The sequence below is a fragment of the Brienomyrus brachyistius genome, chromosome 6 (genome assembly GCF_023856365.1).
Source record: "Brienomyrus brachyistius isolate T26 chromosome 6, BBRACH_0.4, whole genome shotgun sequence".
Classification (NCBI taxonomy): Eukaryota; Metazoa; Chordata; class Actinopteri; order Osteoglossiformes; family Mormyridae; genus Brienomyrus; species Brienomyrus brachyistius.
In genome coordinates this window covers 27607580-27622114 of record NC_064538.1, presented here as the reverse complement: position 1 = coordinate 27622114, position 14535 = coordinate 27607580, and the positions used below count along the sequence as shown (strand labels likewise).

At 42.1% G+C, this 14535-nt stretch overlaps 1 protein-coding gene across 1 annotated transcript; it reads right to left on the bottom strand.

The window, feature by feature from the left end:
• Window positions 1-7342: 7342 nt before the first annotated feature.
• krt8 (keratin 8) lies at window positions 7343-12438 on the bottom strand. The gene is made up of 9 exons (XM_049017274.1): window positions 11969-12438; window positions 10463-10671; window positions 9794-9854; window positions 9586-9681; window positions 9227-9391; window positions 8826-8951; window positions 8490-8710; window positions 8331-8380; window positions 7343-8002 (listed from the first exon to the last, which is right to left on the bottom strand). Exons 1-9 carry the CDS (start codon window positions 12332-12334, stop codon window positions 7770-7772), a joined length of 1527 nt encoding a protein of 508 aa, XP_048873231.1. The 5' UTR covers window positions 12335-12438; the 3' UTR covers window positions 7343-7769.
• Between the last annotated feature and the right edge of the window lie 2097 nt (window positions 12439-14535).

Genomic DNA, 14535 nt, shown 5'->3' with positions numbered 1-14535 from the left:
TCCGGCACAGTGGATGACCTGGGGGAAATTGGGCTTTCTCTGCAGAGCAGGTAGACCACAGTGCAGGTACCAGGGAATCCGACGAGTGTTAGCACCCTTTATCCACATAGCTGGACTGTTTTCAGTCATAAATGTTATGGCAGAAGAAGCATATAAAACAAAAGGAAAAGATTACAGTGGAATGAAAAAAGAGTAAATACCCCACAAACACCCAAATAGCAAAGAATAAACATACAGGCAACACAAAAGAAAGTCAGTGTAAAAAATCATTGCTAAAATGATGGAGCCAGGTGACAGAACACGGTGGCTGTTTAATTAGGTACACCTACTCATTAACACAAACATTTTGCTCATCCAAAAAGTGAATCATTCACCGCTGAGTATGTAAAGCATGCAGACACTAAAGAGGCTGTTACTGGGCGGCTAAGTATTAGAGCAGCTAAGGCTCCTGATCTAAGAAATAGCAAATGTGTATGATGTGTGTGAAGGAGAGATACTGTGGGTCATTCCTTCCAGCTGCTGTCAGACTCTGCAATGTACAACATCGTACAGGCGACCGCATGCGCATACTGGCACTCAAGCACAGGCAAACACGCGCATGCACTCTTAAAGGACTGATGAAGTGCAACCATTTTTTTTATTGTTGTACAGTATAGCTACACCGCCTTTACCCCTCTTGTACTGTCCTTTTCCTGTGCAAATTTCCCAACTGTGGGATCAATGAAGAGTATCTTATCTTATATTATCTTATCTTATATTATATTATCTTATATTATCTTATCTTATCTTATCTTGTGCCAAATGTGGTGTTTCCCTCATCTCAGAAACATTCGCCCTCCTAGGATTTTCACACACTACAATATGTAGAATTTACAGAGAATTGTGCATTAATAATAATAATAATAATAATAATAATAATAATTTAAAAATCCAGTCTTTGGCAGCCGTGTAGCTGGAAATACCTTGTTAGGTCAGAGGAAAATGGTCAGATTCATTACAGCTAACAGTAAGGACACAAATGAAAGAAAAGGAATCTAATTCATATTATTCTGGAGACTAAGTAGGGGGATGTTATAAAGTGGCCACTGAGCGCATGCATTGCGACTGCAAGCTAAAATGCAGAATTTGTGTTGAAAAGTGGAAATTCTGCAGATATTTTTTGAATCATTGTTATTGCTTATTTATCAGGCAGTGTTTCATAGCAACTCAAACTATTAATAAGAACCAGATTATTTGTAAGCCAAAATTAGCCTCACTAGCAATTCAGGAGATGTTGCAAGACACTTAGCTAATCGCATGATGAAAAAAACATCTTCAGTAGGAAAAAGTAATCGTAAAAAAAAGGAATTATAAAGAAGAATAATGAAAAGCAAAACTTTATTTCAATGATTTTCTTTGGTTTTCCCCTTCATGGCCTTTAGAACCATTAGGGGAGAATTCCAGAATGAACCCATACAGCTAGTCCTGGCACGTAATATTTGTTTTTGGCCTACTGTACACGGCTGTCAGGTTCAAGTAATATCTCTCTCTTCAGTTCACAAGAGGAATCACACAATCCGGCATTACAGGCTGGCATGAAGGCACTCTAGCAGAAACACGAGTTGATCTGTAATTCCTTTTATATAACTGTGTACAGAAAGTCCCCTCATCTAGAAGTAACTGTTAGATTTACATTGAAAAATGCATTTTACATTATATATGTATATGTATATTAAGAACAGGAGACATGTAGGATTCTTTTATTCAGTATAATGGGGGAAAAAAAATCACGATTCCTTTTGTCTAGCATGTTTATTAATATTTAATTAGACAAAAATCAATACTATGACATTTGCCTGTTGCTGCTAAATTTGTCAGTAAGAAGCAAAGATCACCAGTTTAGGCTTGAAAACCCTCACTGCAGGTAGTTAATGGGATTTTATTACCTTTAACTCCCAGAAGGTCAGAAGTTTTTAACACTGCATTTGTCTTGTGTAACAAGAGGACTTAAGCATATACAAAATCACCCTGCATGCAAGTGTGAGAACCAGCAATGGAACGACACAAGACAGAGGAAAAAGATAAAGCGTGAGTACAGACAACGCCCCAGGGTTCACTTTCAACGCGTGAGAGAGTGCTACACGCCACCTAGTGGCCGCACCATGAATTACAAGAAATGAATGCAGTTGCAGGCGAAAAAATATGGAACAGGGTGTCAAGCTCCAGTCCTGGAGGGCCGGAGCCCTGCACATTTTTGGGTTTCCTCTCATTTAACAAACCTGATTCAACTCCTTATGCCAAGTACCACACAGCTCTTGAGCTAAAACATTTATTATAGAACAGGGAAAGAACTAAGCTACAGATTAGCTAAGATGACATGTTAATACATATTAAAAATGTCCATGCTTATAAATGCATGTCAGACTAAAAGGTGTCAAATTTTTGCTATAAATCCCATAACCGCATATACTGTTGTAGCTATAGAATAAGTAAAATCAATCATTTTAAACAAGCCAAAGAGTCAGCACTTGGCAATAATGCTGACATAAATTTGTACACTGTGAGGAGCTACAATAGCCTGAGCGGCTGATGACAGCAATAATTAGTTTACAGTATGTTTAGGTGAGACTGCAGCAGTGTGAGTGTTATACTTCATGTGAAAGTGCACATCCCTCTTTCCTCAGAACAAATCATAGAGTCAATTTCCATCAATTTTAGGATAAAGTATAAGGTTTTACTTTTTGTCTTCAAAGCCTTAAATGAGCTTGTTCCAATTTATACTGTCGATCTACTGCACCTTCAAGTCTCTGTCAGAACTTTCAAGTCCAGTTTCTTCTGTCAGTCCCACAGTCATGGTTTAAAATCTAAGGGTGACCGTGCCTTTGCAGTTATTGCTGTCAGTCCCACGGTCTCAGTTACAATCTAAGGGTGACCGTGCCTTTGCAGTTAATGCTGTCAGTCCCACGGTGTCAGTTATAATTAAGGGTGACCGTGCCTTTGCAGTTAATGCTGTCAGTCCCACGGTCTCAGTTATAATCTAAGGGTGACCGTGCCTTTGCAGTTAATGCTGTCAGTCCCACGGTCTCAGTTATAATATAAGGGTGACCGTGCCTTTGCAGTTAATGCTGTCAGTCCCACGGTCTCGGTTATAATCTAAGGGTGACCGTGCCTTTGCAGTTAATGCTGTCAGTCCCACGGTCTCAGTTATAATATAAGGGTGACCGTGCCTTTGCAGTTAATGCTGTCAGTCCCACGGTCTCAGTTATAATCTAAGGGTGACCGTGCCTTTGCAGTTAATGCTGTCAGTCCCACGGTCTCAGTTATAATATAAGGGTGACCGTGCCTTTGCAGTTAATGCTGTCAGTCCCACGGTCTCGGTTATAATCTAAGGGTGACCGTGCCTTTGCAGTTAATGCTGTCAGTCCCACGGTCTCAGTTATAATTAAGGGTGACCGTGCCTTTGCAGTTATTGCTGTCAGTCCCACGGTCTCAGTTATAATCTATGGGTGACCGTGCCTTTGCAGTTAATGCTGTCAGTCCCATGGTCTCAGTTATAATTAAGGGTGACCGTGCCTTTGCAGTTACTGCTGTCAGTCCCACGGTCTCAGTTATAATCTAAGGGTGACCGTGCCTTTGCAGTTATTGCTGTCAGTCCCACGGTCTCAGTTATAATCTAAGGGTGACCGTGCCTTTGCAGCTAATACTGTCAGTCCCACGGTCTCAGTTACAATCTAAGGGTGACCGTGCCTTTGCAGTTATTGCTGTCAGTCCCACAGTCATGGTTTAAAATCTAAGGGTGACCGTGCCTTTGCAGTTAATGCTGTCAGTCTCACGGTCTCAGTTATAATTAAGGGTGACCGTGCCTTTGCAGTTAATGCTGTCAGTCCCACGGTCTCAGTTATAATATACGGGTGACATTGCCTTTCCAGTTACTGCTTTTGAATGTTAATGTTGCATGTCATCATTACATTTAATTTTATTTATTGATTCCATGTATAATGATTGCTATTATTGGATTTAATATTACGAATTGCATTGTGGGGTGGCACAGTGGTGCAGTGGTTAGTACTGTTACCTCATACCTCTGGAACCAGGGTTAGAGTACATGTGTGTGGAGATTATATGTTCTCCCTGTGGGGTTTCCTCTGAATACTCCAGTTTCTCCCCACAGTCCAAAAACATGCTGAAGTTAACTGGAGTTACCATATTGTCCATAGGTGTGAATTGTATGTGAGTGTGCCCTGCGATTGGTTGGCACCACATCCTGGGGTGGTTCCTTGCCTTGCACCCATAAGTTCTGGACCACTGTGATCCTGAATAGGATAAGGAGTTAGAGTGGATGGATGGATAGATGGATGGATGGAATTTTTATGGTAGAATTTTATGTATAGCATCTATATACTGCATTGTACAGCACTTTGGTAAACACTTGGTGTTTTTACATGTGATTTATTAATAAAATGACGACTCTGAGAAACAGCGCACGCCATTTCTGTAGTGAACACTAGTGGAAAATCCTATTTCTTGAGGATACCTGCTGGATTCCTGTACTCTACAGATGCAGATTAAAGGCAGAAACCTGGCAAAGGGGCAAAGCAGCTTTCAGACAGTAGTTTCAGCGAATCTAGAAAATACGGAAGGTTGTTGTAAAGAGAATTTACAGTATGACTTGAATTTGGATCAGGACATGATGCATCATATTTAATGGAAACACATCAATCTATGTACAAGAGGAAATACGATTTAAAAAATATAATCAGGTACTGCTGGTTATTAAGCCAAAACAAAACAATAAAAATCCTTGCTCTTTGTGCAAGATTGTAGAAACACACAAGACAAAAGACAGGAATACGTTCAGATGAAATTACTTGGATTACTCTGAGACTTGAGAGTACCGCAGCACCCACAAAGCAGTCTTAGGAGGAGCCGTGATCTTATTTACTGCTTTATACGCGCTACCGAGGAATGACGTAATTCTTCTCCTGAGGCTATAGCTCCCTCTAGTGTCTCTACTATACAATTGTACAGTTTCTTTTAGATTGTGTCAGCAGGGAGATTGCACCGCGTTTATATAGTTATAAAATGTTGCAATAGTTGACTAGGACTCATCGCCTTTAAAAAATTATATATATATATATATATATATATATATATATATATATATATATCCATCCATCCATCCATTTTCCAAACCGCTTATCCTATTGGGTCGCGGGGGGTCCGGAGCCTATCCCGGAATCAATGGGCACGAGGCAGGGAACAACCCAGGATGGGGGGCCAGCCCATCGCAGGGCACACTCACACACCATTCACTCACACATGCACACCTACGGGCAATTCAGCAACTCCAATTAGCCTCAGCATGTTTTTGGACTGTGGGGGGAAACCGGAGTACCCGGAGGAAACCCCACGACGACACGGGGAGAACATGCAAACTCCGCACACATGTGACCCAGGTGGAGACTCGAACCCGGGTCCCAGAGGTGTGAGGCGACAGTGCTAACCACTGCACCACCATGCCGCCCCTTATATATATATATATATATATATATATATATATATATATATATATATATATATATATATATATATATATATATATATATATATATATATATATATATATATATATATATATATAATAATTAAAAACTTTGTGTTTTGTGGGGAGTTATTGTGGGATATGGACAGTAACAAGACACATATGGAAACTGCCCGTTTGTACAAAGGGTGTTTCTGCTCAGTCCTGTTTACCTTTCCATTCTACATACAGACATGCTATTGACATACAACATAGTTAGCTTTTAATCTCGACTGGCCAATACTCCTGGATTTTCCAGCAGTTTAATGTGAATTGATATCCACGTGTCCCTTATAGCAGCGTCTGTCAGAATAGAACAACTAAAAAGACACAACGCGTGTCACACAGGTGTGCCCTACGCAGACCTTCCACTATAAAAACTATTGTCCAGATTTATTTTAATGTACAACACCACACCAAAAAAATCATTAACAGAACTATTTGGCGGCATATAAGGCACATGGAGAAGCAGGGGGAAAGGAAACTGTGTGGAAGTATCTATTGTATGAAAACTGAAATAAACGCAAAATCTGTTTGGCGTAGTTAAACCACACAAGTATTTACGACAATTAGACAATATTTCGACAAAGCGTCAGGTTATATATAAGGTTCCGCGTTAGCAAAACGGAGTTAAATCTAAAGTATACTTTGCTAACGCGATGACGTATTCATGTTTGGTTTAAGAATGCTTAGAATGTGACGTTATCTCTAAAACTCAAGCTAAAGATTATTTAATACCATTTACTGGTAAACAGTGCTGCCTAAAGCTACTGTAAATATGCGAGTAAACGCATGTGTGCACAAGGACACTTTAAACACGCCAGGTCGGTAAATTAATTGGTACCTTCTGTATCTGCATATGTATCTCCCAGGCTTCCAAAAACGAACAAGTAACGATCTACCCCGATGATTAATTAAGGGAAACCGAGAGAGTTAATCACTAAACTTCGGCTGGGAACCTGTTAGTCACCTCTAGGTTTAGCGGCGTGGGCGTTTCACAAATATTGTTTTACTTATTTCACATTACGATTCACAAACACTATTATTGTACTGGGTATATCATAGTACACATGCTTTTCACATATTTTCACTCGTAGGGTATGAATGCATAATGCTATAAGTTTTAAATCTGTCGGTATTTCTGAGTTGCTGATTTCGGTCAATATAAGGTCAATATAAAGCAGTTTGTACACTTTAATAAGAAGCCCCCAAAATACAGATTCACACTTGCTTCCTAATGCTTAATATATTAAGTCATATGGTTAATAAAATAGAAACGCTGTATGTACTACGACTTCTACAGAAGGCTGGTAAGGCTTGGTTTAGGCTATTTACTCTCATACTAATCACTGACCTTGTGTCCATGAGCCATTATAAGCAGCTGGAAGATGGATGGAGCTACAATCATGCCTAATGACCTTTTTTATTATCACTGTTGAACTCACTGTATTTTTCTTCATCTACTGAGCAATAAACAAATGAGCACTCTTTATCTTCTAAGAAACCATGTGCTGAATTTAATGACACATTTTATCCGTAGTTTTAATTTGTTTAAATCGGAGACGCTGTGCTTTACTGTAGTGTAATGCAGGCACTTTGTAAATACGGTGTGCTCTCTCTTTAATTCATAGGGGATTTTAAGTAAATCATGAAAAATAAGACCCTATTCATGTGTTTTATTGCATTCAGTATGTTGTAGCATCTTTTGTAATAGTATTATTGGTATTTTTCTCCACTCCACTCCAAATAGAGGTTTTTTTAATAGCAGTTCAAGTCACACAGTTCTCGGTGTAACAGTAAATGTTTTATTGTTTTGGTAGCAAAACACAGCACCATAAAGAATGGGAGACTGTGGGCTGGAATTCAGAGTCCATGGCCATACAGAGACTGTGGATGTGTGCTGCACGGTGGGTGGGCCGCACACACGGACAGGAGTTAGTACACACTGGGAAGCATAACAGTGAGGCTGACTAATTCCATGTGCATTACAAGCAGTCTGTAGCCAATAGGAGAACCCTGGAATGTGGATAGTTCTGAGATTTGCGTATTGCTTGTGTAGTACAGGTAAGGTGTTTTGGTGCATAGTAAGGGTAAAGGCTTTGGTTCTTCTAAGACTTTTTGGTTATTGCTTTATTGAACTCCTTCTGTTTTGGGAGATGAGGTGTGATAGTGAAGGCTGGAAGGCAGAGGCAGCTGCATAGAGGAGCGCTTAGTCTTGGATCACCTCCGAACTCTCTGACACCACCTTGCCGTCTTTGGTCTCGATCATCTTGATCACCATGCTCTTCTTGCTCTGGGAGATGTCGCTGGCCCCATAGCCTGTGCCGTAGCCTCCGCTGTAGCTTCCGCCGTAGCCTCCGCCGTAGCCTCCGCCGTAGCTGCTCGAGGAGTAGCTGCTGTAGGCGCTGCTGGCACTCTCCATAGGGAAGGAACTATAGCTCGCTGTAGTTATAAGGGGAGAAACCATGTGAAACTTTGGTGGACGCTCGTGGCAGATTTGCTTATTTAATTGGTCTGAGAGCAGAACGAAAAATGATTGGTTGTGAGAGATAGCCAATCAGATTATATAGGAGGTGGGCCCAAGCAACTAGAGGTGTGGAACGAACACATCTGATTGGTTGGTCCTGCCTCCACTAGTTGCTTAAACCTCCTTTAGTAAATAGTCATACCTAATCCTATAGTTTGTACAAAGTGTAGCTTTACTGACAGCTTCATTGACTCAGTAGATAGGCAGAAATTCCAGTCCAGAAATGAGAAAGTCGTTACTTACGACCATAGCTCTGTTTGGAGATGTTGATAGACTTAATACCACTCGCCAGCCTAACAGGGACAGATGAAATGTATACATTTAGTTCCAGAAGATTAAATAAAGGTTAGTCAACAATGACCTGTAAAACCTGTTTTTCCGTGCTATGATTCTAAGGCTCACCTGTCTTCCTCTCCTTCCAGCAACTTCCTGTAGGTGGCGATCTCAATATCCAGAGCCAGCTTGACATTCATCAGGTCTTGGTACTCCCTGATCTGGTGTGCCATGTCTTGCTTGGCTTTCTGCAGCGCATTTTCCAAGTCCTTGATGCGAGCCCTAGCATCCCTGACTGCCATCTCTCCACGCTCCTCAGCCTCTGCAATCTGGTTCTCCAGATTGGCACGCTAACAGATGGTGAGAGACAGAGAGCAGATGAGACCCTTCACTGTCTTCCTTATCACGGCAGCACCCGAGTGTCTAACTTTGTGGGGAACGATCCCCTCAGAAGCAGTGGATTACCTGGCCTTTGATGGAGTCAATCTCGGACTGCAGCCTCTGAATCATGCGGTTAAGGTCAGCAATCTCTGTCTTGGTGGATCTCAGGTCATCCCCATACCTGCTAGCAGAGGTCTGCATCTCTTCATACTGAGAGCAAACCCAGAAAAGACAGGATGTTAACTGGAGGAAGCTTTACAGACTGGATGCATTTTGAGCCATTTTTCACATGTATTATCTGCTGCTTTTTATTATTGTATGTATTAAGACAGCAAGACGCTAAACTTATGTGACCTCACTTTGCTGTTAAAAAGCGGTATATGAAGTCCATCCATCCATCCATCCATCCACTTTTGTCCTGGTTAGGTTCATCAAATACAGTTAATACATTGGGATGGATTCAAATCAAGGACTGAGAAACGTACCTTGGTCTTGTACCATGTCTCAGCCTCTGCACGGCTGCGGTTGGCGATATCTTCATACTGGGCGCGCACTTCAGCCACGATGGCATCCATGTCCAGGTTGCGGCTGTTATCCATCTCCACCACCACTGAGGTGTCCTTGATCTGACTCTGCAGCTCACGCAGCTCCTGGAGAGGAGAAACGTGACAGGGCATGCCATCAGACAGAGTTAAAGAGGCAGCCATTTGAAGTATTGCAATCTTGTGATTTTTTGAGTGTCTTGTTCTTTTCCTTTTATAGTAAACCAAATTGTCCCATTGTATCGCTATCTCTGGAAGGGTTAAAATAGTTACTATAAGAGGAAGGAGGCTCCAGTGCTCACCTCTTCGTAGATCTGCCTTAGGAAGTTGATCTCATCGGTGAGGCTCTCCAGCTTGGCTTCCAGCTCCACCTTATTCATGTAGGCCTCGTCCACATCCTTAGGGGACACAAGAAGAGTTAGACACTGAGAAATGTGCTCTCATTGCAGTCTTCAGATATGATGCACTGATAGGAGGCAGTTTTAAGGCACATCATGGGGGAACACTGACCTTCTTGATGAGTACAAAATCATTTTCACATTCAGTGCGCTTGTTGATTTCATCTTCGTATCTGTGAGTTTAAGGAACACCCACGTCAAAATTAGTCTGAACACATCTGTATTTTTAATTGCTCAGTAAAACTACGAAAGGCTTTCACTAGCCTAGTCGGTTTTAAGCTGTCAAGCTTCCAGAAAATAATTGGAAGCAGCCACTTCTAGAATGCTTGCCAAGGATGCAGTGTGCAAGTGTGACACTAGGGGGGAGTGTAGTTATGTTGAAATTTTCTCATAGTGCCACACCCTTGGTGGACCTGATTCTCCTCTCCATACTGAGCTTGTTCGGGGTTTCTCTTTATCATATTTTCTCAGTTACTACATTCACCCTCAAGGGCGTAGACAGTTTTACAAGCCGAACTCAAGTGTGAGCCACTAAGGGAATCGTGCTGCTGTTGAGTATAGTTGCCATGGAAAAGTGTACAGACTTGGGAAAAAATTAACTGATGTCAAATTTCAACTGTTTACCCCCCCCCCCCCGCCCCCAATACATCAAATGTTGTGTCAGTGCAGTGATGATGCTGATGCCATTGAGTGCTCTTTGACTATCTCTCAGGCAAAGATATATTTGTTCTGTCCTCAAGGTCTCTTTGTATTTATATTGTTCTCTAGCCTCACAACTCACTTGTTCTTGAAGTCCTCCACTAGCCCCTGCATGTTATGCAGGTCGGCCTCAAGCTTCATCTTGTCGTTGGCCAGGCTATCGAGCTGCCTACGCAAGTTGCCGATGTAGGCCTCAAACATGGCGTCAATGTTGGACCGGGTGGTGGTCTGCTCCTGAAGGAGGCTCCACTTGGTCTCCAGCATCTTGTTCTGCTGCTCCAGGAACCGCACCTGTGGTTGGGGGAAGGTGACAGTGTTCACCATGAAGACCACCACAAACAGGCTGCCTCAGAGAAGCAAGGTGCTGCTTAACTGCATTACTGTGACTCAGTTTGGCCTAGACTATAGGTTGGTGTCACTGAGATTTACAGATCAGTAAACGCCACCATGGAAACATTTTTGGTTAAAAGCCCCCCCACCCCCACATCACTGCAGGGGCCAGTATGGCATTTGTTTCCACACAGGAACCCAGGCCTGTTTTCCAAAGGAAAGGGTGACGTGCAGTCTAACAAAAATTGTCGCTGTTAAGCCTCTTATGCTTTCCTGTTTTAGAAGGAAGAAGTCCAGAGGTGGGGCACTGGACACTGAAAAGAATGAGAAAATGCAGTGGAACAAATTCCAGAAACCCATCTGGTAAGCATTGAACCACGTTTGTCAGAAGAGGAAGCCATGACTTTATGACTCATGGTGTATATTAGTATATGTTTGCCTTCCTTGGCATATCCCATTCATTACTCATCAAAAGAAAAGATAAAAATGGTAAATTTCTCTAAAACAAACAAAATTATAAAAGTGAGAGGGCTGCTTTCAAGGCCCCGAAGGAGTGCGTGGCCTCAAAAAGCTTTCTGACTGTTTTCTTGCACAGCTGAAACTCTTTATGTAACCAATACACTGGTGTTAACTGGAAACATGATACCCTGGCCGCATATTTAAATATTAACTGCCTGCGTGGCCTTTTTACGTAAACGCAAGCGGCAGGCAGATCCGTAACGAGAAACATGTGCCTAGCATTTATCTGTAATACATACAATGAAAAAAATGATCGTCTTCCTGTTTCAGCAGCCCAGAACCTGGCACTAAACAGCAGGGCACATTATGTTGCGTTTCAAACTTTTTGCAAGTGAGATTGTTTGGAGAACTGAAAGAAACAATGTGTAGCTTGTTTGCGCTTCAGGTGTGGGCTTTTTATTAGAGGCAGGGAGAGACGTGAGGCGCCGTGCTCCATAAAGCCCCTCCCGCCCCATTCTTCCTACATTTCAAGGTACATTTGGAGATCTGATTGTCTTAGACACACCCACTCCTTCTTCAGCACCTCTCTTCATTCACCATTCATCCTCTCACATGTCACTACGAAAGTACAGGCTTTTCTAGGAGGAAATTAAATTAGAGGGAATTTTTTCACAGACACATGCAATTTATTCCAGACTCCAAAACATTTAGAATGTGCATAACGAACAAGGATTTTGCCCCTTGCCAAATTTCCAAACTCTCCCTAGGCCCCTTATACTGAAAATGAGCGGGCACTGACCTTATCGATGAAGGAAGCGAAGCGATTGTTGAGGGACTTGATCTGCTCCTTCTCCTGAGTGCGGACGACCTGGATGTTGGGATCGATTTCCAGATTGAGGGGGGCCAGCAGGCTCTTGTTGACGTGAACAGCAGTAATGGGGGTGACAGGAGGCATAGCTGAGCCCAGGTTGTAGCTTGAGGTGCTGGAGACGAAGCCGGTGCCGAGTCCCACACCAGGCCGGCTGCCGGTGCCGTAGGAGCTGCGGACGCTGTAGCTCTGCCTGGAAAGATTCTGGCCGGGACCTGAGTAGGACATGCTGCTGAAGTTGCGGGGGCCACTACTGGAGGACACCACTGAGTACTTCTTCTTGGTTATGAGCGACATGTTGACTGTCGAGAGTGGCTGCAAGGGTGCAAATTTAAGAAAAAAAGGAGGGAGGCAAAGTTTTCTGCTGCGCCTGAAACACTGGAGCAGATAGAACAATTGCTGGACACTGATCCATTTTTATAACCTTCCTGCAGGGGAGGAGACAGGCTGATGGCTCATTGGCCGAGGTCATTTTTGGAGGCGGAGTCTAAGGGAGAACAAGGGAGAGAGGGAGGCCGAACAGTCCACGGCATTCCTAGCCTGAAATATAAGATAAAATCATTACCTGTCGTTTAAACAACCTCCTCCCTGCTTTTTTTTTACTAATTCAAGGGCCTGCTTTTTTCTCTCAGAAATCAGCTTTTGGAATGTATGAGTCAGAGGTGGGGCTTGTAGCTGATAAGAGGTTTCTATCACTTACAAGGGATCACCTTCCTCAGTAACTCATCTTCATCTTCATTGTTTTACTTCCATCCAGCTCGTGTTCAAACTGTTCAAACCCATCATTTTTTTATAAGATGGATTGTCAGTCACTGTTCAGAATAATTGAAAGTATTTTCCTGTGGTTAAAGTATATTGGTAGTTCAGCAGCTTCTGCTGCTCATAGGTATCTCATATTTTTACACTCATTAGCCGCCCTGCCCCCTGCTGCCCAAATAGCAATGGTGACCCCATGACTGGGCGTTTTGCAGTGGCATCCAGGCTAGTTTTCAGGCAGGCATTATAGCCTGACTTGGTCTGTAGTAGAAAGCCAGCCATTAAAGTGTGTCAGACCCCCCCCCCCCCCCCCCAACCCTCGGCCCCCTCCTCAGGAATAGTAAGCCTCCTCGCTTTTGTTTTTCTGATGGAAATTGTGAGAAACCAGCATGCTTCCTTCATGTCTCACCTCTAACTGTACTAGAAAAAAAAAGTCAGGAAAATGAACCACTTTATTGCCGTGGACACAAAGGAATCCCATCAATAAATACCAGCTTTTCCAATGGGATGCAAGTAAACATTTGACTCAAATCAGCAGCTCAGAGCATATATTGTAAATGGGTTTGTTCTTTGTTTGACTTATGTGAGTATTTTTTTAATATTCAATCAATATAAAATTAATATTAATTAAATGACACTCATAATTACCAATGACAATTCTGGTTTCACTTGTTCCATAGTCAGAAATATTGAAGGTTATGCCTTGGTATCAACAATGCTTATAATACTAATAATACTTAGGGTAAATTCCAAATGTTGATATTGACTCCATTGCAGGTCTCAATGCTGTTCCCCCAGCTTGAGGCTAGAAACAGGCTTGAGGCTAATCAGTTTTCACACTTCACTTCTTTAAAACAAAATTTGTTTGGTTCTTCTTAGGGAAGTTCTGAAGGTATGGTGTTAGGGCTGTGAGGATTATGAATCGGATCTTTGCTGGCCTAAATGTTTGCCAATAAGAAACCCCACCCAGGAACTTTGAGCTGTAAGGCACGGCCATTTGAGCTGAGTTTTGCAGGTCCAAGTATCTTGCAATTCATACCTAAAAGGCAGCATCAGAGCAATTCTGAGCTGGCCGATGTTCCTGCAGGGTAATCAAGCATAAATGCACAAAATAGCTTATAGTTTGACTAGGCAGTCTTGTTGATCTACTTGACCTCTGGAAGTGGTCAGTCTTTTGCAAAATTGTTCTCATGGAGCAAGAAGTTGTTAGGTAGGGGGCTTTCACACTGCAGAAACTTTTTCAGAAACCAGACCTTTTTTTCTGGAACCATGAACCCCTTTTGTCCTGTTTCCACTTGCAGTAACTTGGCCTGATTATAGTTCCTTGGAGGCAGTTCCATAACATTTTTTAGTACCTACTTCAGACTAGGTACTAAAAACAAACGGCTGGGGTGGGGGTTACAGAGATTGAAGTTACGTGGAAATGTAGGGAAAAAAGCAGTGGAGCAAAAAGTGAGCAGATGGGATTTTATTTATATCCCACATACATTTAATGCATTTATGAATACTTTTTTGCTTGAGTCTCCATATCTCTGCATCGGAAGATTCAGTCAATAACCGATATATAGTTTTGTCTATATCACCGTTGCTGGCAGTGAAACTTGTCAATGCTTATTAGCAGTGTAACACAGCGTCATTTTTATTCTGTTAAAAATGAAAGATTGATCTGCTGGCCAGATATAATAGTGAATTATAAACATGTTGTGGGTCATATAAATAAATCATAAATAAAAGGCCCATTT

Coding starts and splice junctions, on each gene's coding strand:
- krt8 (XM_049017274.1), bottom strand. CDS start 12,334: ATGTCGCTCATAACCAAGAAGAAGTACTCAGTGGTGTCCTCCAGTAGT. Junction 10,672..11,968: donor TCGCTTCCTTCATCGATAAG/GTCAGTGCCCGC, acceptor CCCCAACCACAG/GTGCGGTTCCTGGAGCAGCA. Junction 8,711..8,825: donor TTGACTCCATCAAAGGCCAG/GTAATCCACTGC, acceptor ACCATCTGTTAG/CGTGCCAATCTGGAGAACCA.